Consider the following 23,578-nt stretch of genomic DNA (forward strand, 5'->3'; position numbering starts at 1 on the left):
CCCCCTCCCGACACACATTCACCCCCTCCCCCCACACACACACGTTCGCCCCCTCCCCTCCCCACACACATTCACCCCCTCCCCCACACACACACGTTCACCCCCCCTCCCCACACACATTCACCCCCTCCCCCCACACACACACGTTCGCCCCCTCCCCTCCCCACACACATTCACCCCCTCCCCTCCCCACACACGTTCACCCCCTCCCCTCCCCACACACATTCACCCTCTCCCCTCCCCACACACATTCACCCCCTCCCCTCCCCACACACGTTCACCCCCTCCCCTCCCCACACACATTCACCCCCTCCCCTCCCCACACACGTTTGCCCCCTCCCCACACACGCTACCCACTCCCCTCCCCACACACGTTCACCCCCTCCCCACACACGCTACCCACTCCCCTCCCCACACACGTTCACCCCCTCCCCTCCCCACACACGTTCACCCCCTCCCCTCCCCACACACATTCACCCCTTCCCCCCCACACACGTTCGCCCCCTCCCCTCCCCACACACATTCACCCCCTCCCCCCCACACACACGTTCACCCCCCTCCCCACACACATTCACCCCCTCCCCTCCCCACACACGTTCACCCCCTCCCCTCCCCACACACATTCACCCTCTCCCCTCCCCACACACATTCACCCCCTCCCCTCCCCACACACGTTCACCCCCTCCCCTCCCCACACACATTCACCCCCTCCCCGCCCACACACACGTTCGCCCCCTCCCCTCCCCACACACGTTCACCTGAGCATTGCCCACACCAGCGTCAGCAGCCCTCACAGGAAGGGTGGCCCCCAGGCTCTCGGCCCCCCGAGCCCAGCTTCCATCTCGGGCCATAAACACCCTTTGGCCAATTGGCGCACCCTCCTCCAACAGACTGTGACCTCCCCAAGCCCCAGAATCCCTGGAGATGGAGAGCACGCCTGGCCCCCAGTCAGGGCAGGTAGTCTCCAGGGCCAAGCTGTCACCTCAGAAGGGTGGGTGGGGCTCTCCCCAGGTGGAGGGCAGGTCCGGGACTGGGAGGACGACCCCCACGCAAGCCCCCACCCTGCCCTTGGGCTCCAGCCTCATCCCCAGCAGCCGCCAGCCCTCTGAGATGCCAGGGTGCCATGGACCCTGCACTGAGGGGTGCTCACTGGGCAGCCGTGTGACCAGCAAGCAGAGGCAGGTTCACAGCAGCAGTGGAGCTCTCCAGAGGCAATTCCACCAAGGGGTGCCGCAGAGCTCTGTACCCCCAAATTTATGAGGAGCCCGGCTTTGGGAGGGGACACCTAGGGGAAAAGGGCTCAGGAGGCCTCAGCCAAGGAGCAGCAGCACTGGCAGCCCCCCTCCTCCAGCACGGGGACAGGGACCACCGGCATCGAAGCTCCTCACCTGCCTCCTGCCTTACAAGGCCACAGGCACATCCGGGGCCAGCACTGACCAAACAGACGCTCCCTCCACCTCGCTTCACCCAGCCTGAGGCTGGATGGGAGGCACTGGCGTCTGCAACAGACCCACAGCTTTCCAGAAATGACAGAAACCAGGCCAGGCTCTGAGCAGCCCGTCCGTTGTCCTGACACCTGACCATGACGGCATATTTACGGTGTCTTCTCAATCTTTGAAAAATATTTTTAAGAGAACATGAGAACAAATCAATATTCCAGTGGCCTAAGGAAGTCAGCTAGCTGTGAAACTATTACGGTAAGCTACACAGTGGGGGAATCAGCGTGGGGGAAAGGAAGCGGGCATTCCACAGTGCAAGACTCTGACACACAGAGCGTCTTGCACCCGCCCTGAGCTGAGCAGTCCTGACCCTAAAGAGCTGCCATTCCTCTGGGGCCACGGCAGGAAATCGCAGGCACTGAGTGGGAGGAAGAGGATGACCGGGTGTTGGGATGGGTGCGCGTGGCAGAGCGGCACACGGCAGCCTCCGGATGGGTGCACATGGCAGAGCGGCACACGGCAGCCTCCGGATGGGTGCACATCGCAGTGGCACACGGCAGCCTCCAGATGGGTGCGCATGGCAGAGCGGCACACGGCAGCCTCCAGATGGGTGCGCATGACAGAGCGGCACACGGCAGCCTCCGGATGGGTGTGCATGGCAGTGCGGCACACGGCAGCCTCCGGATGGGTGTGCATGACAGTGGCACACGGCAGCCTCCGGATGGGTGTGCATGACAGTGGCACACGGCAGCCTCCGGATGGGTGTGCATGACAGTGGCACACGGCAGCCTCCGGATGGGTGCACATGGCAGAGCGGCACACGGCAGCCTCTGGATGGGTGTGCGTGACAGTGGCACACGGCAGCCTCCGGATGGGTGTGCATGACAGTGGCACACGGCAGCCTCCGGATGGGTGTGCGTGACAGTGGCACACGGCAGCCTCTGGATGGGTGCGCATGGCAGAGCAGCACACGGCAGCCTCCGGATGGGTGCGCATGACAGAGCGGCACACGGCAGCCTCCGGATGGGTGCGCGTGGCAGAGCGGCACACGGCAGCCTCCGGATGGGTGCACATCGCAGAGCGGCACACGGCAGCCTCCGGATGGGTGCGCATGACAGTGGCACACGGCAGCCTCCGGATGGGTGCGCATGACAGTGGCACACGGCAGCCTCCGGATGGGTGCGCGTGACAGTGGCACACAGCAGCCTCCGGATGGGTGCGCGTGACAGTGGCACACGGCAGCCTCCGGATGGGTGCGCGTGACAGTGGCACACGGCAGCCTCCGGATGGGTGCACATCGCAGAGCAGCACACGGCAGCCTCCGGATGGGTGCACATCGCAGAGCAGCACACGGCAGCCTCCGGATGGGTGTGCATGACAGTGGCACACGGCAGCCTCCGGATGGGTGCGCATGACAGAGCGGCACACGGCAGCCTCCGGATGGGTGCGCGTGGCAGAGCAGCACACGGCAGCCTCTGGATGGGTGCGCATGGCAGAGCGGCACACGCCAGCCTCCGGATGGGTGTGCATGACAGTGGCACACGGCAGCGTCCGGATGGGTGCGCGTGACAGTGGCACACGGCAGCCTCCGGATGGGTGCGCGTGGCAGAGGGGCACACGGCAGCCTCCGGATGGGTGCGCGTGGCAGAGGGGCACACGGCAGCCTCCGGATGGGTGTGCGTGACAGTGGCACACGGCAGCCTCTGGATGGGTGCGCATGGCAGAGCAGCACACGGCAGCCTCCGGATGGGTGCGCGTGGCAGAGCAGCACACGGCAGCCTCCGGATGGGTGCATCACAGAGCAACACACGGCCTCTGCTGTCTTTTCCGATGAACTTTCAATAATACATAGAAACATATGGGTTTAATGTTTCCTGTGTGTGTTTACAGATGTGTGTTTAATATTGAATATGTGTGCGTGCACCGTATCTCCACGGAGCAAAATAAGAATGGAGAGAAACTAACGCAAAGAAAGACGCTAACGTGCCAGGCTTTCAGTGGGAACAACTTCTCATTCTTGAAAACTTAAAATTAGCTTTTCCAAAACATCTATAAAGCAACAGAAATGCTTACAAATTTAACAGCATTTGAGATTATTATAAATAAAAATGATAGGTCTAATTTCTCTTTTGCCAACATTTCCTTCGTTTATATTGACAGTCAACTCATTACGTGTAACAATAATGGCAGTTTTTCCTAATGAAGTTTAAACATAAAATATAAAACGTAATGTAATTCGGAGCTTTGTAAATAAATGCCCATTTTACTTAGCGTAGGTGTAGAAATTCACACACAAGTCCCACTTAGAACACGCTTCCCGCTCCGGAGCATAAGCCCCTGGCGTGGGGAGGGGCTGGGCTCTGTCTGAACTGATCACCACCACTGCTTTATTAATTGTTTTTGGTTTAACACCTGAACCAGCTGGGTGCAAACTATGACACACATCACAAAACCACCTGGCCATCCTCCAGGCACATGGAAGGCACATGGCCCACAGAAACCAAACTATATGCTGCGTCCCTTTTAGAAAGCTCTGCGTATGTTTAAAATTAAAAGTCTTATAAGGAAACAATTTTTCTGTATTTTAAAATGTTCTTAATTACAAAGAAATAGATATTCATTCTAGCCAGTTAAGTCTCCAGGTAGAAAAAGTTAACTTTTTTCCCTCCCTCAGCCAGGCCCCCCCAGAGCCACAGCTGGCGAGGATGGCTTGGTGTGCACGGCCACATCTGGATCAGATGTGCAGGCATTTCAACATGGCAGTCTCCATCCAGCCACGGTCTGCGGACAGCGTTCAGGCTCCAGCCTTGACCCTGGGCACCTTGACCCTCACGGGGTACGTGGCCTGTGTGTCTGCCTTTGTGTCCTGGTCCTCGCAGGGGACAGGCCTGTGTGTCCCACGTTCGTGTCCTGGTCTTCGCAGGGGACGAGCCTGTGTGTCCCTCCTTCGTGTCCTGACCCTCGCAGGGGATGGGCCTGTGTGTCCCTCCTTCGTGTCCTGACCCTCGCGGGGGACGAGCCTGTGTGTCCCTCCTTCGTGTCCTGACCCTCGCAGGGGACGGGCCTGTGTGTCCCTCCTTTGTGTCCTGACCCTTGCGGGGGACGAGCCTGTGTGTCCCTCCTTCGTGTCCTGACCCTCGCAGGGGACGGGCCTGTGTGTCCCTCCTTCGTGTCCTGACCCTCGCAGGGGACGGGCCTGTGTGTCCCTCCTTTGTGTCCTGACCCTTGCGGGGGACGAGCCTGTGTGTCCCTCCTTCGTGTCCTGACCCTCGCAGGGGACGGGCCTGTGTGTCCTGCCTTTGTGCACCCTGACACCGTGGGTCTGATTTTCCCACGCTGGAGGTCTGCTTCTGAACAGCTGCATCTCCTCCTGCAGGGGAAGCTGTCTGTTCACCCAGGTGCCTGTCCTGCCTGAGGCCTGGGCTCTTCCTACCCAAGGGTTGGGGGCTGGCCTGTCCCTCATGACCCAGGCAGGCGGCCGGGGCTCCCCGGAACTCCAGGCTGCTGCGGGTGTCCGCTCTGCCCTGGGTGAGGCTCTAGAAGATTCCTGTGGAAGCGACTGTGTCTAGGGGAGCCCATTCCCCAGTTTGAAGGACGTCCCCACCATGGCTATCCACATGCCCAGTCCTCTCAGGAAGTTCCAGGCTGCCAGGATCAGAGGAAGCAGAAGCCGCTGTCCTTCAGCAGGGCCCTGCAAAAGCAGGATGAATCAGCGGGGCCATTCAGAACAAGGCTCAAATTACTGCTGCACTTTTCAGAATGGAGCCAGGCTCAGTGTTTCAGAACCAGAGGCTGACGCGGATCAGCTCGCACCCGGCCTGGGACCTGAGCCAGCCCCTGAGTGCCACTCTCCACGGCCGCCTCAGAGGCTAAGCCTCTCCAAGCCTGCTTCCTTGCCGGCATGGTGGGGGTGGCCCTGCCATCCCCTAGGGGCTCTGCGGGATTCCCTGAACACTAGGAAAAACCTGAGCCCCACTCCTGGCCACTGGACAAGGACCTCTCCGAGCCTTTCTCCTTCCCATTCATTCCCACCCCCAGGCAGGAGCGACCAGTGCTGAGAAGTCCTATCATCCCACAACCCACCATCCTCCGTCATCCCGTCCGTCACCCCGCAGCTGTCATCCCCCATCACCCCGCGTCTGTCACCCCGCATCTGTCACCCCGCATCCATCACCCCGTCTGTCATCCCCCGTCCGTCACCCCAAGTCTGTCACCCTGCATCTGTCACCCTGAAACCATCACCCCGTCTGTCACCCCACATCCGTCACCCCGCGTCCGTCACCCCGCGTCCATCACCACCATCCATCACCCCGCGTCCGTCATCCTCCGTCCATCACCCCGCGTCCATGATCCCCCGTCCGTCACCCCGCATCCATCACCCCATGTCCATCACCCCACGTCCATCACCCCATGTCCATTATCCCCTGTCTGTCACCCCACGTCTGCCATCCACATCCCATCACCAGGTGCTGTTTTCTTGGTGCTAGAGCAAGGTGGGATTCACACCTTGTGTGCATAGCTTCTGAGTCACTGGGCGGCTGGGCATAGCCTAACTCAGGAGCAGGGACCCACGGAGGGTGTGGCGATGACACAGCCCTCAGCTTGCTCTCCAGGAGTTCTTCTGATACCTCGAGGACACTCTGGACCCTGTGTCTGGGTCCCAGCCCTTCCGTAGCAACGTGGCTCCTCTGAATCAGTCACAAGGAAGATCCAACTTAACACAGAGAGTTTCTCCCAAACAGCAGAACTGGCAGCAACACAGGCGTCCTGCAGTTCAGTCCACTGCATGCAGCGTGCGGGTGTCGGAGGGCGAGGCTGCCGTGGGCTCCCGGCGGACGGCGGCAGGGCAGGCCCAGGTCTCTATCACAGCAAAGCCTCTCCACTTGGCCCCCTCCACCTGTTTACAACCTCGAGCTGGGTCAAAACCCCAGGGGTACTCAGAGGGAGTGTTTCTCCCCAACTGGATTCCTTAAGCCAGAGGGCAGGCGGCAGGGCCCTGGCCTGACAAACACACACGGGCCCCCGACCACGACCGGCTTCGTGACAGTCACAGGACGTTCAGGTGGCTTCATTTTCAGTCCACGCCTCTGGTGCCAGGGTCTTGCTTGGCACTTGTGTGAACGGCGACCACGTGAAGCCTCTGTCTTGAGAAAAGTGTAAACAGCAGCTGCCTTTCAAGGCACTGAGGCCTTCCTCGAACTCAGCTCGTTTGTGCTGCGTGGTTCCCAGTCCAAACCCTCCTGTTCACAGCCTCCTCTTGCCTCAAGCATCTTAGAGCTCCACTCCAATCCACACCCCAGCTGCCTTTTACAAAATCCCAAGCCAATGACAGCTTGAAAATAAAGTGAGAAAAACACCGACCAACATTTACTCAGCGCCTACGGTGGGCTGTGGACGTTGACACAGGGTCCCCTCTAATCTTCCATACAGATCAGCCACGAGGGCCGCGGAGAGGAGAAAAGCACAGCTGAGCTGTTTTCTCTTAAAGCAACATAAACGTCAAAGCAAAACTGGAGCCCAGGACTCTCTGACTTAAGCTCATCCTCCTTCTGCTCCATCCCGGCTGTGCACACCCGGAGACCAGGCCCTCGAGCCTCCAAACGCCGTGAGCAGCCTCCTCCTGCTGTGGCTTCCAAAGAGACGTCACCAGAGGCGGGGCTGGCGCAGGGCCACGAGGCAGGGGACTGGGTCTCTTTGACCGGGGGTGGCCTCGCAGCGGCACGAGGCATGAGGCTCAGCATCGTGTGGGTCTAGCTCTGGGACATGAGGCAGCCCCCAGAACACCCTTGGGGCGCAACTTCCCGGTGAACGTCCCGTCTCCTCAGCCACCCACAGATGCTGCCACAGCTGCACCCTCAGGGCAACGAGCGTCTGGCGGAGCCCAGTGAGAGCCGTGAGACACAGACCTCAGGGCCAGGCCCTCTCCCCATCACAGAAACCTGACCAGTCACAGGTGGCTGCAGCCTGGGTGGTTGGTAAAAGAAAAATTATTCCTTCTATAACCAGAAAAAAATAGTGAATCAACAGACACAGAAATGCTCAGAATAAAACAAAAAATCTAAGTCAGTGGGACAGAATTCAGCAGTGCCCAGGGGGGCCTGGAACCTGGACCCCTGCTCTGGGTCCATGGGCTTACATGGCTGCCAGGACCAGGGAGAGACAGACCCGGGCCCCTGACCAAACCCTGTGCCGTAACGCCTGCAAGGTAGATTTTAAGTAATTTAAAAATTATCAAAAGGTTAACATTTCATGCCTGTGAACATTACGTGCAACTCAAATCTCAGTGTCTGAAATAAGGTGAAATGGATACAGTCCGGCTCACTGGACGGCACCGTGCCTGCGGCTGCTTCCCTGCACAGCTGCATGACCCCTGGCCCTACACAGGACAGGTTCTGCGCACTCGGCCGCCACCTTCCTTACACGGCTTCTCAGGAAAGCAGCAGGCAGCTGTGGCCCAGCGTGAGCCGGCAAAGCACTTCCCTCCCAGAGCCCGGTTTCCTCATCAGCAACAAACACAACAAGCTTCCTCCCCTGGCTGCTGTGAGGACCGACAGCCCCTCCTGGCACCTGCACAGGGCGTGACACACACATCACAGCCGCCTTCACCCGCTCAGCCTCCCGCGTCCCCACAGCCCAGACCGGAGCCTCAGAGCACCAGGACACACCCATCCGGACACCGGCAGGTTTGACACCACAGACTGTGCTTGGCTGGGGAGTGAGAATCCTCCTGAGAGAGCCACGGTGTCCCAGGTGGGGGGCAGCAGAGTGAGGGTCTGGCCGTGGGCCCCGGTCGGGGGCTGAGCCACACTCTGGTCAGGAAAGACATCACCAGACACCTGTCATAATCCAGGGCTGCTCAAAGTAAAAAAAAAAAAAAAAAAAAAAAAACCTAAAACTGCAACATGGAACGGCACAAACGAGCTGCAGGCCGAGTTCTAACGGGCTGAGCCACAAAGAGCTGCAGGCTGAGTTCTAACGGGCTGAGCCTCAAACGAGCTGCAGGCCGAGTTCTAACGGGCTGAGCCACAAACGAGCTGCAGGCCGAGTTCTAAGGGGCTGAGCCTCAAACGAGCTGCAGGCCGAGTTCTAAGGGGCTGAGCCTCAAACGAGCTGCAGGCCGAGTTCTGACGGGCTGAGCCACAAAGAGCTGCAGGCCGAGTTCTAACGGGCTGAGCCTCAAACGAGCTGCAGGCTGAGTTCCAACGGGCTGAGCCTCTAAGGAGGGAAACGTCACTTCCTGCATCACACAGAGCCCAGCCTCTCCACGTCCACTGACAGCCTTGGTATCTGCAACTATGTCCATGACCATCTCTGTTTCTCCAAAACAGCCTCTAGCTACATAAGCTGTTCAGAAAACCTCATGCGTAAAGCAGAGTATGTCAAACCTCCATCTGTGGTCAGGAGTTAGGACATCCCCAGCTGCAATTTGAGCAAAAACGGCGCTTCCAGAGGATCATCGGATCCTGTGTCTTGGTTGGGGTTGGGGCCCATCAACTTAAAATAGCTTCTGTTTATGCTGGTGAAGGAGGCACAGACTTCACCCTATCTAATTCCAAGGAACAGGCGAGGGTGGGAGCTGTAGCGGAAGAGGCAAAAGCAAAAGGCAGATTCGCCCCTTTGTGTGGTCCCGTAAGTGACACTGTCCCTCCCTCTCCCTGGAAACAGCAGCCCCCAGGCACCCCCCCGCCAGCACCTGGGACAAGGGCACACCAGGCTAATTTTTAATCAGATGGATTTAGTGATAGCAAATAAAGAGAAGGAGAACAAAACCCTCAGCCAGGCTATTGTGAATGGGTGTTACCAAAAAATGGCATTAGCAGGGCACCAGGGGCCAGGCCAGCTCCAGGCAGCCCCGCATCTGCTCATCAATCCCCGGAGTCTTCTAGGGGGCCTGGGGCAGCCGGAACCTGGCCGGGTGGAGGATTTCTACCACGAGAAAGTCAGGGCCCTCCCCGAAGGAGCAGAAGCTCTGCGGGTGACTGTTTGGGAAGCTGGTCTGCTCCTGATACTCTGCAGGAAGAGAATCACACTCTTTAGACCGGGGTCTCAGATTTCAGCCGGACGGGAACTCTCTGCAGGGCCTGTGGAAAGAGATCGCCAGCCCCAGCTCTGTAGGGGTGCAGCCTGCCTCGAGCACTTCACACGCGTGCCCGGGGATGCTGGTGCTGCAGGTATGGGGACCCCGCTAGGAGAGCCCCGGGTTAAGGGTTGGTAACTGGAGAATGGGGTGGGGGTATGCCAGCTCTCCCTGCTTGCCCTGGTCCCACACACTCAGGCCTCTGTGGCCAGCGTGGTCCTCCTTTCCCACAGCCAAGGTGCCCCGACTGCCAGCGTCCACTCCCCATGGGGCCGCAGGGTACACCAACATCCGAGGCAGAGGCACCGCTGTGGGCTCATCTCTCAGCTCAAAGGGTTTCCAAGAGAATCCTCAGCAAAAAAGCAACACTCCCCATTCAGAGAGTGAATGAGAGGCCAGCAGGGGGCTGGGAAGGTGCTTAGCTCAGGGAAGGCTGGAGGGTGGGGCTGGGAGGCACTAAAGCCCTTGGGGCTCAGAGAAAGGCCCAGCCCATCCCAGCAGAGGCCGACCAGGACTCCAGAGCGCGCGGAGGCCCTGCCATGCACGGGGAGCCTTTCCCGACTTGGGGGCAGGAGTTGGAGGGCTGGGATGATCCTAAGGGGATGCTCGGCCATAAGCCACATGCCAAGTCCAGAGCCCAACAGCTGCTGTACCTCCTGGGCTGTTTCCACGGATGAGGCTTCTCTGAATGTAAGTTTGTCTGCTCAGCCACACCGGCCTCCTCCTGGCACGTCGTCTCTCACAGGCACCTCCTTCCACGGAGACTGGGGGCCTCAGACGGCTCTTCCCGACAGGGCCCTGCACTTGGGCAGACGCACCTGTGGCTTGAGCTCAGCACAGCACATAGTGGCTGGCAAGGAACGGAAGGAGAATTGGAGAAATGTATCTAAAATGTCAAGCAGACCTCTGCTACACTCACTGGGAAGAACCATGTTGCTTCTGACGAATTTCTTAAAAAGAGAGAAAGATGCCAATGAGAAAACCAGAGGGGACAAATGCTACCCGGGAATGTAAAACAGTTGCCATCAGAGACTGGCTGGCTCACATCGTGTCCACCAATCCACCCACCATGGCGAGTGATGTCCGTACAGCTCACACCGCGTCCATCAGTCCACCCACCATGGCGAGTGATGTCCATACAGCTCACACCGCATCCATCAATCCACCCACCACAGCAAGTGTCTGCGATGTCTGTAGTGTCTGCGATGTCTGTAGTATCTGCAATGTCCATGCAGCTCTCACCATGTCCATCAATCCACCCCACCACGGTGAGCGTCTGCGATGTCTGTGCAGGGGAGAGAGACCTGGCCTATCCTCAGCACGGCCCATGTGACGTTAGAAAGGCAACCGCAAATTCAGCTGTGGAGTGCAAAACGAATTTCCTCCTGTCACACGCTAACTTTCTGTTCTGGATTTCCTGGGGTTTCCTTTATTAGACTTGAGTCCAGAACTCCTCTAGAAACATTCTCTGGGATATCTTGACCTGGCACGCAGAGGGGTGAAGGAACGGGGACACGGACGGATGGAGGGAGATGAATTAATCAGCAAATGCTCCTTGCACATTTCCTAGCTCTGTCAGCCAAAGTGAGGTCTGACCACAAAAGCTACCCATTCACTTGCTAAATGGTGCAAATGGGCCCAGACCCTCATTTTACCTTTACTTAAATAACAGCATATTCTCGTCTGGTCTTTAAACCACACAGGCCAAAATGAGTTGAGCACTATTACATATTTAATTGACTCGTAAAAGCAACTTGTTTTTCTTCATCCTTCGCCGACCTTTGTTTATGGGCATCCCTTGATAAAATGTGGGCAGGGTTTCAGTGTAAACCCGAGGGCAGGTTAAACACGCTCCCTCCAAAGCTTACTTGGCTTTGATTTTTCAGCCACCCGCCCTCATGTGCAGTGACAGGGCAGAGTCGTGACCAACAGTGGAAAGACCCATAGCTCCCAGTTCCGGGGACAACGCGGGGGTGCTAAGCTGGTAAGCTGGGAAATTCCCGGGCACGACCCCTGGCCGTGGGTGAAAGCACCCCCAGCCCCACCCCCAGCTGTGAGATGCTGCAGGTTCCCCAGCCCCACACCCAGTTGTGAGATGCTGCAGGTTCCCCCAGCCCCACCCCCAGTTGTGAGCTGCTGCAGGTTCCCCCAGCCCCACCCCCAGTTGTGAGATGCTGCAGGTTCCCCAGCCCCACCCCCAGTTGTGAGATGCTGCAGGTTCCCCAGCCCCACCCCCAGTTGTGAGCTGCTGCAGGTTCCCCCAGCCCCACCCCCAGTTGTGGGCTGCTGCAGGTCCCAGCAGGAGAAGGCTTCTCCACAGAGAGGCTGCTAAACAAGGCACAGGGCCAGGTCTGGCCGTGTAAAAATACTTGGAACCCATGGGGGGCTTTGTGTGTGGTGTCATCGGCAGCTTCCATTATGTCCAGCGGCAACATGTTTACGGTCCCTGTGCCGCCGTGCGGTAGCAGTTTTCCCGAGTGTCTCCTGGCTGGGACGGCTGGTGAGGATGTGAGTTCAATAGATGAACACCCCACCTTGGTGACACAGAGGCTGGACAGTCACACCGACCCTTGGCCCGGGCGAGGCCACGTGTCCCACAAAACATAAGGCTTGGGTTAGTGTCGGGCACGCGGGGGAGGTGCCTGCCTGCATGAAGACTGGTCACAAGACAACTTCCCAGTTTAGAAAATGGTTAACTGATTCATTAATACTCACTTCCTGTCACAAGAGACTCATGCCCTAGAGATAAAGCCGTCGGAGGCAGAGTGCAGGCCTCGAAGCAGCTGGTCATGTCCACGCCCTCTGCAGGCCGCGTGTCCCCCTCGCTGTCGCCTGCCGATTTGGTGGCTCCTCCCATAACACACAGCCTCCTATGTATGTTTTTACCCTACAAACGCTCTCTAACCGGTCCAGAGGTCAGAAACAGCCGCAGTCTCCTACCTCTATTGCTTCTCACGGGAGAAGCACAGCCTGGAATGATGAGGAGCCCCCACGCCTTCTCAGTCTCCTGTAACTACGTTGCTACAGATGTATGTGTTTGTTTGAAGCTGTATTTAAATGTGAGATTATTCTTCTTGGTTAATATTTTACTTTCTGTCATAACCAGCATGCTTAAAGAAGAAACCCAAACGCTCTGTGAATGGGACACGTGCTCAGAGGCCATCTGCAGTTGAGGCGGGTGACGTTCTGGGGTCCCTGGGAAGTTGTCATCACCCTGCTGACATGAGTGTGGATGTTGAGGCCTGGAGGGTGACAGGTCACACAGCCAGAGCCTGGCAGCAGCGCAGGGGCGGAACCCCGGGTCCCCTGTGGGCCTGTGCCCTCTCGGCCGGCCTTGCAACGTGCAGCTAACGCTCTTCAAGAAAACATTCTCTGGAGGAATCCTGCTGGTCCTGAAGTTTTTGGCCTTGAGAAGGTCATCACAGACACCCCTCCCCTCGGGCCAGGCCTGCTGTCTTGTCTAAGGGGCCCTATTTTATCTGAGGTGATTTGCAACTCTGAAACACACATACATAAAATAGAAATACTGTCCTCGCTATTAACCTAGAGACCCCCATCCCTACCCCTCCCTATGAATGCTTTTTCATAAACATGCCGCATTCTGAGGAATCCAAAAGACTCCAGCGTAGGACAGACCGCTGTTCCAAGCCACTGGGAAAGGGGAAACTGGTGACTGAGCGGCACCTGTCAGAGCCGTTAAAACGTGAGGGAAAACTGCACCTTACGGCACACGAACCCTTAGAAGAGGCAAAACACTACTGAGTTAATGCTTAATTTATTTGTAATGATAAAAGTTTTTATCACTTTAAATAAAGTTATTTGAAAAAAGTTATTCAATGGCAGCCTAATAATTTTGCTTAATGAAAAATTAACTCTGCAAATACAGTTTCCACTATTCACATGGAGCCTGCAGGTTTGGAAAATCTTCTGCATCAGTGTGGGTGAGCACGTGTGTGAGGGGTGCACGTGTGTGAGGGGTGCACGTGTGTGAGAGGTGCACGTGTGTGAGGGGTGCACGTGTGTGAGGGGTGCATGTGTGTGAGGGGTGCATGTGTGTGAGAGCACGTGTGAGGAGAGCACGTGTGTGAGGGGTGCACGTGTGTGAGGGGTGCACGTGTGTGAGGGATGCACGTGTGTGAGGGGTGCACGTGTGTGAGGGGTGCATGTGTGTGAGGGATGCACGTGTGTGAGGGGTGCACGTGTGTGAGGGATGCACGTGTGTGAGGGGTGCATGTGTGTGAGGAGAGCACGTGTGTGAGGGGTGCACATGTATGAGGGGTGCACGTGTGTGAGGGGTGCACGTGTGTGAGGGGTGCACGTGTGTGAGGAGAGCACGTGTGTGAGGGGTGCATCAGTGTGGGCGTGCATGTGTGTGAGGGGTGCACATGTATGAGGGGTGCACGTGTGTGAGGGGTGCACGTGTGTGAGGAGAGCACGTGTGTGAGGGGTGCATCAGTGTGGGCGTGCATGTGTGTGAGGGGTGCACATGTATGAGGGGTGCACATGTGTGAGGGGTGCACGTGTGTGAGGGATGCACGTGTGTGAGGGGAGCACGTGTGTGAGGGGTGCACGTGTGTGAGGGGAGCACATGTGTGAGGGATGCACGTGTGTGAGGGGTGCACGTGTGTGAGGGGTGCATGTGTGTGAGAGCACATGTGTGAGGGGTGCATCAGTGTAGGCATGCACGTGTGTGAGGGGTGCACATGTATGAGGGGTGCACGTGTGTGAGGGGTGCACGTGTGTGAGGGGAGCACGTGTGTGAGGGATGCACGTGTGTGAGGGGTGCACGTGTGTGAGGGGTGCACGTGTGAGGGGTGCATGTGTGGGGGGGTGCACGTGTGTGAGGGATGCATGTGTGTGAGGAGAGCACGTGTGTGAGGAGAGCACGTGTGTGACAGATGCATGTGTGTGAGGAGAGCACGTGTGTGAGGGGTGCACGTGTGTGAGGGGAGCACGTGTGTGAGGGGAGCACGTCTGTGAGGGGTGCATGCAATGCTCCTGTATGCACATCTGTGGGTGAGCACGTGCGTGAGGGATGCACATCTGTGGGTGAGCACGTGCGTGAGGGATGCACATCTGTGGGTGAGCACGTGCGTGAGGGGTGCACATCTGTGGGTGTGCACGTGCGTGAGGGGTGCACATCTGTGGGTGAGCACGTGTGTGAGGGGTGCATGTGTGTGAGGGGTGCACGTGTGTGAGGGGTGCACGTGTGTGAGGGATGCACGTGTGTGAGGGGTGCACGTGTGTGAGGGGTGCACGTGTGTGAGGGGTGCACGTGTGTGAGGGATGCATGTGTGTGAGGAGAGCACGTGTGTGAGGGATGCACGTGTGTGAGGGATGCACGTGTGTGAGGAGAGCACGTGTGTGAGGGGTGCATGTGTGCGAGGGGTGCACGTGTGTGAGGGGTGCATGCAATGCTCCTGTATGCACATCTGTGGGTGAGCACATGTGTGAGGGGTGCACGTGTGTGAGGGATGAATGTGTGAGGGGAGCACGTCTGTGAGGGGTGCATGCAATGCTCCTGTATGCACATCTGTGGGTGAGCACGTGTGTGAGGGGTGCACGTGTCTAAGGGGTGCATGCACACACACCTATATGCATGTGTGTGAGGGGTGCACGTGTATGAGGGGTGCATGCACACACACCTGTATGCATGTGTGTGAGGGGTGCACGTATGTGAGGGGTGCATGCACACACACCTGTAAGCATGTGTGTGAGGGGTGCACGTGTGTGAGGGGTGCATGCACACGCCCCTGTGTGCACATGTGGATGTTGCCGTGTGCACGTGTGCACACCAAGTGTCTGTGCGTGCACGGGAACAGCCGTTTAGAAGTGCCTTAATCTTCCTGAGCACAACAGTAGCTCACCTCTGCAAGGAGGCTGAAAATTCTCATTATGAGCCTCATAAATACGTGGCCACGTTGATGGGTTTGTCTTATTTATCCCTTACTCTATAATAACTTGGAAGGCACAGCCAATATTTCCCTTATATCCTGGGACAGCCCCAGTTCATGGCTCCCGACGACTGCAGCTGCCTCCTGGGAACCCCAGGGGGGCCAACTGAGGCCCACCCCCGCCTGTGTGACTCAAACCCCCCAGCCAAGTGCCTGTGGGAGGACATTTTGGTGGGTGGGGAAGCTTCTGGAAAATCACTTTACTCTAACTAATATTTGTAATTAACACATCAAGTAAAACTAAAAGCTTTTGCCTCGCCGTTGTTGCCTTTTGGTGGGTGACCTCAAAAAGTCATCCATCTCACACTGACTCTATCACATCCCAACTCTAGCCCCAAATCCTAATAAACACACCAGTTAAGAATGCACGGCACATTTTTACAAGCCTCACAATTTTCTGATTAGATGCATAGAAATGTCCCAAATATTTCTGAAATATTTTATTTGAAAACCAATGTCACCACCACTTTTAAGCCGTAGGCATACTAAAATCTGGACTAGCGTCTAAGCAAGTGGCAGCTTTTGAGCTCCGCACACTCAGTGTGACCATCCACACATCTATGATGAATTATTAACCAGACCAGGCTAGCCCACTGCCTGGCCTTCTCTGCTGAAAGTCAGCAGCTGTATCCTGCCTGAAAAACACCAGCATTCTTGTGTTCATAAAACCCGCTGGTTCCAGTGCAGCTACCCAGAGGGAAGCCTTGGGTGTGGGCAGCGACAGGGGTGTGGGTGCCACCGTGGGGTCCCCCAGAAGGAAACCAGGGGAGCACAGAACTAAATGGTCACCCATGACAATGAATCATGATCTGGTGGAAAGAAATCAAAGCGCTTTTATTTGGAGATGACATTGGCTGCCTGCCCCTCCCTCTCCACCCCCCGCTTTCCTCCTGGCCCACCCACCCCAGCTCTTTTCCCGGGCCTGGGAAGGGCACATGGAGGGCAGAAAGGGCTTCCCTAAAGAAAACACAGAAATACACTTTATAAAACAAAATAAACTTTTAAAAAAGGCACTTAGCAAAAATGTAGTGAGAAGTGTTTTTCCCTTTCCAGTCTTTCATTTTCACTCAGCATTTCCATAAACACATTCTTGGGTCCAAATGCTGAGAAACTCTTTCTCTAAATACTCGAGGAGCGCTGAATGGAGCAGGAAATGATGGAGAGAGAAAGGAATGCCACTGATTCCAGACGGATGGGACCAGCTGGGGAATTCAGGAAGCCGTACGGAGGTCCCGGAGACAACTGCTCACGCCTCTGAGGGGCCGATCGCTCAGGATCCCCCAGCAGCAGCGAGAGAACCAGCAGGGCCCCCCTCCTCTCTCCAGCCAGGCGTCGATCAGGGCCCCTCCCTCTCTCCAGCCAGGTGTCGATCAAGTCCTCACCTTCTCTCCAGCCAGGTGTCGATCAGGGCCCCCCTCCTCCCTCCAGCCAGGCGTCGATCAGGGCCCCTCCCTCTCTCCAGCCAGGCGTCGATCAGGGCCCCCCCTCCTCTCTCCAGCCAGGCGTCCATCAGGGCCCCCCCTCCCCTCTCCAGCCAGGCGTCGATCAGGGCCCCCCCTCCTCTCTCCAGCCAGGCATCCATCAGGGCCCCCCCTCCTCTCTCCAGCCAGGCGTCCATCAGGGCCCCCCCTCCCCTCTCCAGCCAGGCGTCGATCAGGGCCCCTCCCTCTCTCCAGCCAGGCATCCATCAGGGCCCCTCCCTCTCTCCAGCCAGGTGTCGATCAAGTCCCCCCCTTCTCTCCAGCCAGGCGTCGATGTCGTTCGAGGGGTCTGGACCAACGAGCCCTGGTGGAGAACAATCCCCACAGAGAAACTCCGTGTGACCCTGCCCCACAGATAACACGGAAAGGGACTTTTCATCGTCAGAACCTACTGATCTAGAAGTGATCAAACACTCTCTTCTTCTGACTTCCTGTCACCAGGCACGGGTGAGGAGGAACACCAGCAATTTCTTACTAATTACGGCTCAAGCACCAATGTTTGTCCACCGTTTTCTTCTCACACAGATCTAAGAGGATCAAGTTGATTCCCAGAGTAACATCTGTCTCATTTGAATTCCAGTGTGCTTCCCCGAGTGGCACAGCCGAGCTAGTCTTGGGCTCTGGAACAGTCCAAAGACTGGGGACTCCCCTGTAACATGCAGCCACCTAAGAGAACAGGTCAGTGACAAGTAGGGGGAAAAGCTATTCGGAAAAAGAACAAGTTGTGGGCCTAAAAACAAGACGTTTCTTATACAAATACAAAATACTAGAAAATTGCACAGCAGTTGCCAGAAAAGATCCCAAGTTGTGGAAAGTAGAAAGGCAGGTGCATCCCAGCACTGCGGCCGGGGGCAGGAGGCCACCCACGGGGCATTCGGACCCTGGTGCCCCAAACACATCCCGCTGAGCCTCCTGGGACCAGGCCCCTGAGAGCCACGGGGCTGTCTGGAGAGTGTCCCCAGCCTCAGCCATGTGGGGTAGAATAAAAATGATTAAGAACTGCTTGAGAAGTTTTAAACTGCATGCAGCCTACTCAGCACAGATTGGCCCGTTTCTTCTGCCACGGATCTCGGCTAAAGGAGAAGCCAACAGAAGCCCACCGGAGCCTCCCTTACCTCCACCCAACACTGCACATCAAGCTGTGCAACCCTGCCCCAAACGGTCCCAGGGTCATGGGTGTGCATACGTGTGCATGTGTGCAAGCATGTCACAAGAGGAGACCTCCGAGGAACATAAGGATGCGGACTCCTCCCTCAGCCTGAACTTCTGCCTCTCGGGCACAGCTCGAACTTCGACCTTCGGCTTCCCCAGGGAAAGACTTTGAACGCTTCACTCCTCTGTAGCCCTGAGGACGCGGGCGGCCAGACCAGTCCTCACACCATGGCCGTGTGAGTTTATGGCCCATCGCGCTAGCCCTGTACAGTGAATGAGATACTAGTTGTTTACAGCTGTGAGCATGCACAGGCCCCCACACGCTCAGGAAGGAGCTTCTCGGAATCTCTCTCCTGCCTCGCACCATGCAGCCGGGCTAGCAGGTTTGTGGGCCGAGTGCGGGAGCCTGCTCCCACTGTCACTGCAGGTGACTGGCTGAGGGGCACACAGGGCCCAGAGGCTCCTACCTCTAGCCACCGCCCCTAAACTAATGAAGATTCCAGTCCGTGGGGCCCACCGCAAATCCCAGAATCTCAGCAGTCAGTCTTGGGCATTAGTTGTCGGGGAGGCAGAGGATCTGGGAGGCCAGGCGTCCCTTCCAGGCTGCGCAGCTGGCCACGGCGGCAGAGCTTCCCCAGGCTGCTCCAGCCTCCAGGGCCCCTCAGCGGTCAGCCCCACCCCCGGCCAGCAAGGCTTCCTGAGAAGGCTGAGCTTGGCACCTACAGACTGGGGGGGGATCTGGAATTCCCCAGAAAAGCCCTCATCCCAAAGGCCATGGGAAAACCAGCCCTGTTGGAGCATCCCACCCTGACCTCGGAGGAGAGTCCGGCATGGCCAGTCCCCTGGGCTCTGCATGCAGATGGTTTTCCCAGAACCGGTTTCTCTTCCTGAATCTCTGCTAATGGCCCTGTCCACCAGTCTGACCCCAGCCTTGGAAACCCCCATGCAGCCTGGGCCAGAATGAAGTAGGCAACCAGAGGCTCAGGGCGCTTGGGGCCGAACCACCCCCAGCTCCACCACCTCCTTCCTGCCCCCGAGCCGTGCCTTCCCCCGCTGGGTGGGCTTGCTCTGCATCTGGGAGCACCTGGGCCCGGGGGTGCAGGCGGGTTCGCCCCTGCCCATTGGAGGGAAATGTTCTGACATGGAAGCAGAGGGCACAGCATTCAGGAGAACCAGTGGGGCCTCCACACAGGGGGACGCAGCTAGGAAGGGGGTCTCCGGCCGGTCGGCCCCGAGTGAGGGACGCAGCTAGGAAGGGGGTCTCCGGCAGGTCGGCCCCGAGTGAGGGACACAGCTAGGAAGGGGGTCTCCCGCAGGACGGCCCCGAGTGAGGGACGCAGCTAGGAAGGGGGTCTTCGGCAGATCGGCCCCAGCCCTGACTCCAGGCCTGTGCATCTCACTGCTGCCCAAAGCAAGGGCCACTGGCTGCCATGACAGCTGCCACAGTGCTGAGCAGGCCCAGCCAACGCTGCATGAGAAAGGGCTCTAGGAAGGAAAAGGCCGCGGCAGCACCCAGCCTCCTTTCTGAGGAAGCGATCCCACGAGCCACAAAAGCGCCTGGGCTGTGGTCATCAGAGTCCACCACAAGACAACCTTCCTGGGTCCCTACACCCTGGACACACCTTCGGTGCGCACCCGGCATGGAGACGCTCCTGCTGCCAGCGTGGCTTTGGGGACAGCACTTTGCTCCTGGAGCCTCAGAGGAGGGGGGCAGGAAACATGTGTCCTGCACAGTCACCACCGGACGCCGAGGTGGCTGCCCCAGAAGGGGCCATGGGCTGAGGCTGGTCCTCAGGCTCCCAGAGCAATGGCTGCTCTGGGGAAGAGAAAACACAGAAGTGACAAGATCAAGGCAAACTAGTTGCTCCAGCACCTCGAGGGTTTGGAACCAAAACAAGAAATCTCCAGAGCTGAAAAGAAGAGTGAAACCTTTTCCTTCAGAAGGAACACAGCTAAAGAGAAGATTTAGGGGTGCACGCAAGGGCCCTCAGGTACTCTGTGCAGCCCCTCAAAGCAGGGAAAAGGCCAGGAATGAAACCTAACGCAGAAATGGGAACTGGCTCCAACGCCACACGAACAGCCGGCCTGGGTCTATCGCGCCCAGTTCAGACCCGGGCTGCAGCTTGGAGACGATGAAGTCCAAAAACCAAGCTCCAGGAAGGCACAACAACAATCACCCCTAGGCTTTGTCAGGCATCCCAGAGAATCCTCCGTCCTACCCTGGGCACGCCATGCGCACCAGGCAGGGAGGGTGGCTCTCAGCAAGGGGCTGAGGACTCTGGCCCATCCTGGGGCGAGGGAGGCACCCACGGGGTGGGCCATGCGGGGCTGGGAGCCACGGCCCCCATGCAGGTCCTAAGCGGACATCTGTCTGGTCGGTGGTCAGAAAAAGGATCCCCACGGTGTCTAGGAAAGACTCAGACCTCTTACCAACCTCTGGAATTTTATCCTATGGGCAGTCAGGGCCAAGACAGATGATTCTTTACAGGTTGGAAATTATTCGGATAACATAAAAGAAACAATGTAAAGAGGAAAGAACAGGTGCAGGAGTCGTTCCTCGATCAATTCCAGGTCAAGGCACCGGTTTCGGTCCCCAGTGCGGCTCCTGTCTCCTGACCCAGCCCCCCGGCCCAGCCCCCAGAAGCCCGGCACGGTGTCTCTCAGGATCCAGGACACGCAGGTCAGCGCTGCAGCCGTTACTGGCTATGTTGTGATACCAGCAGGGCACTGACTGTCCCCAGAAGGAACAAAACTGAGCCTTAAATTTGGGTGATTGTTCCAAATGTGGGATTCAAGCTTATTTGAAAACGAAAACTAAGAATGCCAAATTTCAGGGTGGCTAGAGCTACAGCCCCAGGAATCCAGCCCTGTCTGCAGAAACACACCTAATATTTTCAGACACTCATAGAACAAGGAACTACTATTTTTGAGAAAATACTCACAGAAAAACAAAATCTCCCAGACACTCTGATGCCGTTTGACCAATAACCCATGGAGAAACTCACTTCCGGGGATCCAGGCCCGACGAGGGGGTTCCCGGGCACCTCGGTGACTCTGAAACTCGTATCTACAGCAAAGCTTGAACGTTTGTAACTGTTCACTTTGGACTCTGCGTCACATCCAGAGAGACCCTGAACCATCTGTCGCAGGTGACGTAACCCTCAGTTCCCCTTCACCTGTGCCAGAGCCTCCCAGACACAAAGGCTGGAGCCCCAAAACCTGTCAGGGGCCTGTCAGGGGCCGGGGCCTCTCAGGGGCCAGCCACAACTCACTCCGCCTGTCACTGCTGGACGCCCGCTGCGGCCTGATGGAGCCGCTCCTTCACCTGTCCACACGCATTTCCCACACAGCACATTGTCTTGAATGAAGGCAAGTTATTTTCTTTCTCGGCCTTGGCGTCCTCCACAGCCAACACTGTTCTTGCAATCTGTGAAGGGATGATTTCTAAGCTCCGCCTTTGTTCTTCACTCACTCACCCACCGTATACATAGCTGCACATTGATGCATCATAGACATATACTTGCGGCTACGGAAGGCCTTGTATTCCTGTCTCTCTTCCTACCACGGCACTCCTGCCATCCCACAGGTAATCCAATTAGCAGGCTGTGTGGGTCTTATCCCTGATCCGCGCACACTCATCTGATCTGTGTTTATCATTCTTCTAGGGGGTGGTGTTGGGCGCTCTCATTTTGCTTCTTTTGAATCCTATGCCGTGGAACTTCCTGCGAGTCATGTGGTTTGGCCTGGGCTTAATATGTTCCTTGAAAGCCACAGAGCAGCCCACGTGTGGATGCACATGACATAATCACCGTTTCAGTTGGCGATTACTCACTGGGCTGTTCTTGCATTGCTATAAAGAAACACCTGAGACTGGGTAATTCAAAATAAACGAGGCTTATTGGTCACGGTGCTGCAAGCCGTACAGGAAGTACAGAGGCATCTGCTTCTGGGGAGGCCTCGGGAAGCTTCCAGTCATGGCAGAAGGTGAAGGGGGAGCAGGTGTCTCACACGGCGAGAGCGGGGGCAAGAGCGCGAGGTGGGAGGTGTGCCACCGGATCTCACGAGAACTCACTCACTGTTGTGAGAACAGCACCGAGGGGATGGCGCTGAGCTGTTCATATAAATCCACCCCCAAGATCCAGTCGCTTCCCACCAGGCCCCACTTGCAACGACGGGGTGACAGTTCGACAGGAGATTGGCGGGGAGACCCCAACTCCTCACATTGCTTCTACTGTTTGCTATTTGCTCACTCAGCCACTGGCCACAGGTGCTGCTGCAGTAGACACGTCTGTTCATTGCCTTCACCTACGGTTCAAAGCTAGAAGCTCTGGTTGCACGGCAAGCCCCTCCTTTCCTGCGTGAACACAGACCCCTGCTCTGACCTGCGGCTGCGTAAGACGAGACGCGCTCAGTGAGCTGCCTCCCCGACCCCCACCACAGTTCCACAACGGCTGTCCAACCTCGCACCCTCCAGAGGTACTGGCACCTGCTGTCCAACCTCGCACCCTCCAGAGGTACCGGCACCTGCGGGGCGTGACACCACATCCCCACGGGACCCCATGTGGCCCCTTCTGTCAACCCATCGGCCAGAGGCCCATCCACACGTCCCACTGGCCCCTCCAGCTAACTTATCTGGGCCCCTCAAAGGCCAGGCCATGCATCTCATAACACCAGCCCAACCCAAATGATTCCTTCCCTTCCTGAGACCTCACTCTCTCTTCAGGGGCAAGTTCAAAGCTACCCCTCCCAGACCCCCTCCAAGATGACAGCCAAAACCAAAGCCACCTCTCCAGAGTGTGAGCTCTCCTGGATCTCAACACCCTCCTACTTATTAAAGTGTAGCTCTTTTTCAATTTATATATTTGCTTACATAGAAGTCCAGTTCATTACAGACGAACAGACAGCTTCAAATTCTGCTAGAATGATACCTCCCATCTATGAAGATCTGAGCGGGGGAAGTGCCTGGTGCATCTAAGTCCCATTAATCTCTGCAAAAGAAGGCCTTGGCCTCCACTTTCACAAGCCAAGAAACCAAGGCAGAGAGAGGTTAGGGGTCATCTAAAATCAAAGAATTGTCAAGAACCGTGGCCAGCATGCAGTCTCGGGTGTCTGATTCCAAGTGGGTTCGCTACGTCCACCTCTCCTCCGAGGGCCCCCAGGAGCTCTCCTCCTCACCAAGCCCCTCCCACCATCGCTCAGCAGCCTTCACTTTCAAAACCTTAGCAGCCGTCACTTTGCTTGTGGCTGTTTCCAGCCAATACGTCCACCTCCTTTCTAAACACACACGTCTGTGTTTAAAACATGACGCGCCACCTGCAAACACGGTGCCCCAGCCTCAGGGAGACGCCGCTCATCCACTCTGCGCCTGCACGGTTCACACGCTCTTTAGCTCCAAATGCCTCATTTGCTTCCACTAGCTCCAAAGAAGCAAGTCAAAGTGTTTTCCACCAATGCCAGATTCCCTTCCAGGAATGA

At 57.2% G+C, this 23,578-nt stretch overlaps 2 protein-coding genes across 5 annotated transcripts in view; both read right to left on the minus strand.

The window, feature by feature from the left end:
* The window catches only part of RASA3 (RAS p21 protein activator 3), a 171,054-nt gene that overhangs the window by 142,082 nt on the left and 5,394 nt on the right, over nt 1–23,578 (minus strand). The window lies entirely within an intron of this gene.
* On the minus strand, nt 1,087–14,088 carry LOC134728844 (uncharacterized). The gene is made up of 2 exons (XM_063596001.1): nt 5,946–14,088; nt 1,087–5,130 (listed from the first exon to the last, which is right to left on the minus strand). The coding sequence occupies exon 2, from the start codon at nt 3,156–3,158 to the stop codon at nt 1,719–1,721; it is 1,440 nt and encodes a 479-aa protein (XP_063452071.1). The 5' UTR covers nt 3,159–5,130; nt 5,946–14,088; the 3' UTR covers nt 1,087–1,718.

Source organism: Pan paniscus, chromosome 14, assembly GCF_029289425.2.
Source record: "Pan paniscus chromosome 14, NHGRI_mPanPan1-v2.0_pri, whole genome shotgun sequence".
Lineage (NCBI taxonomy): Eukaryota > Metazoa > Chordata > Mammalia > Primates > Hominidae > Pan > Pan paniscus.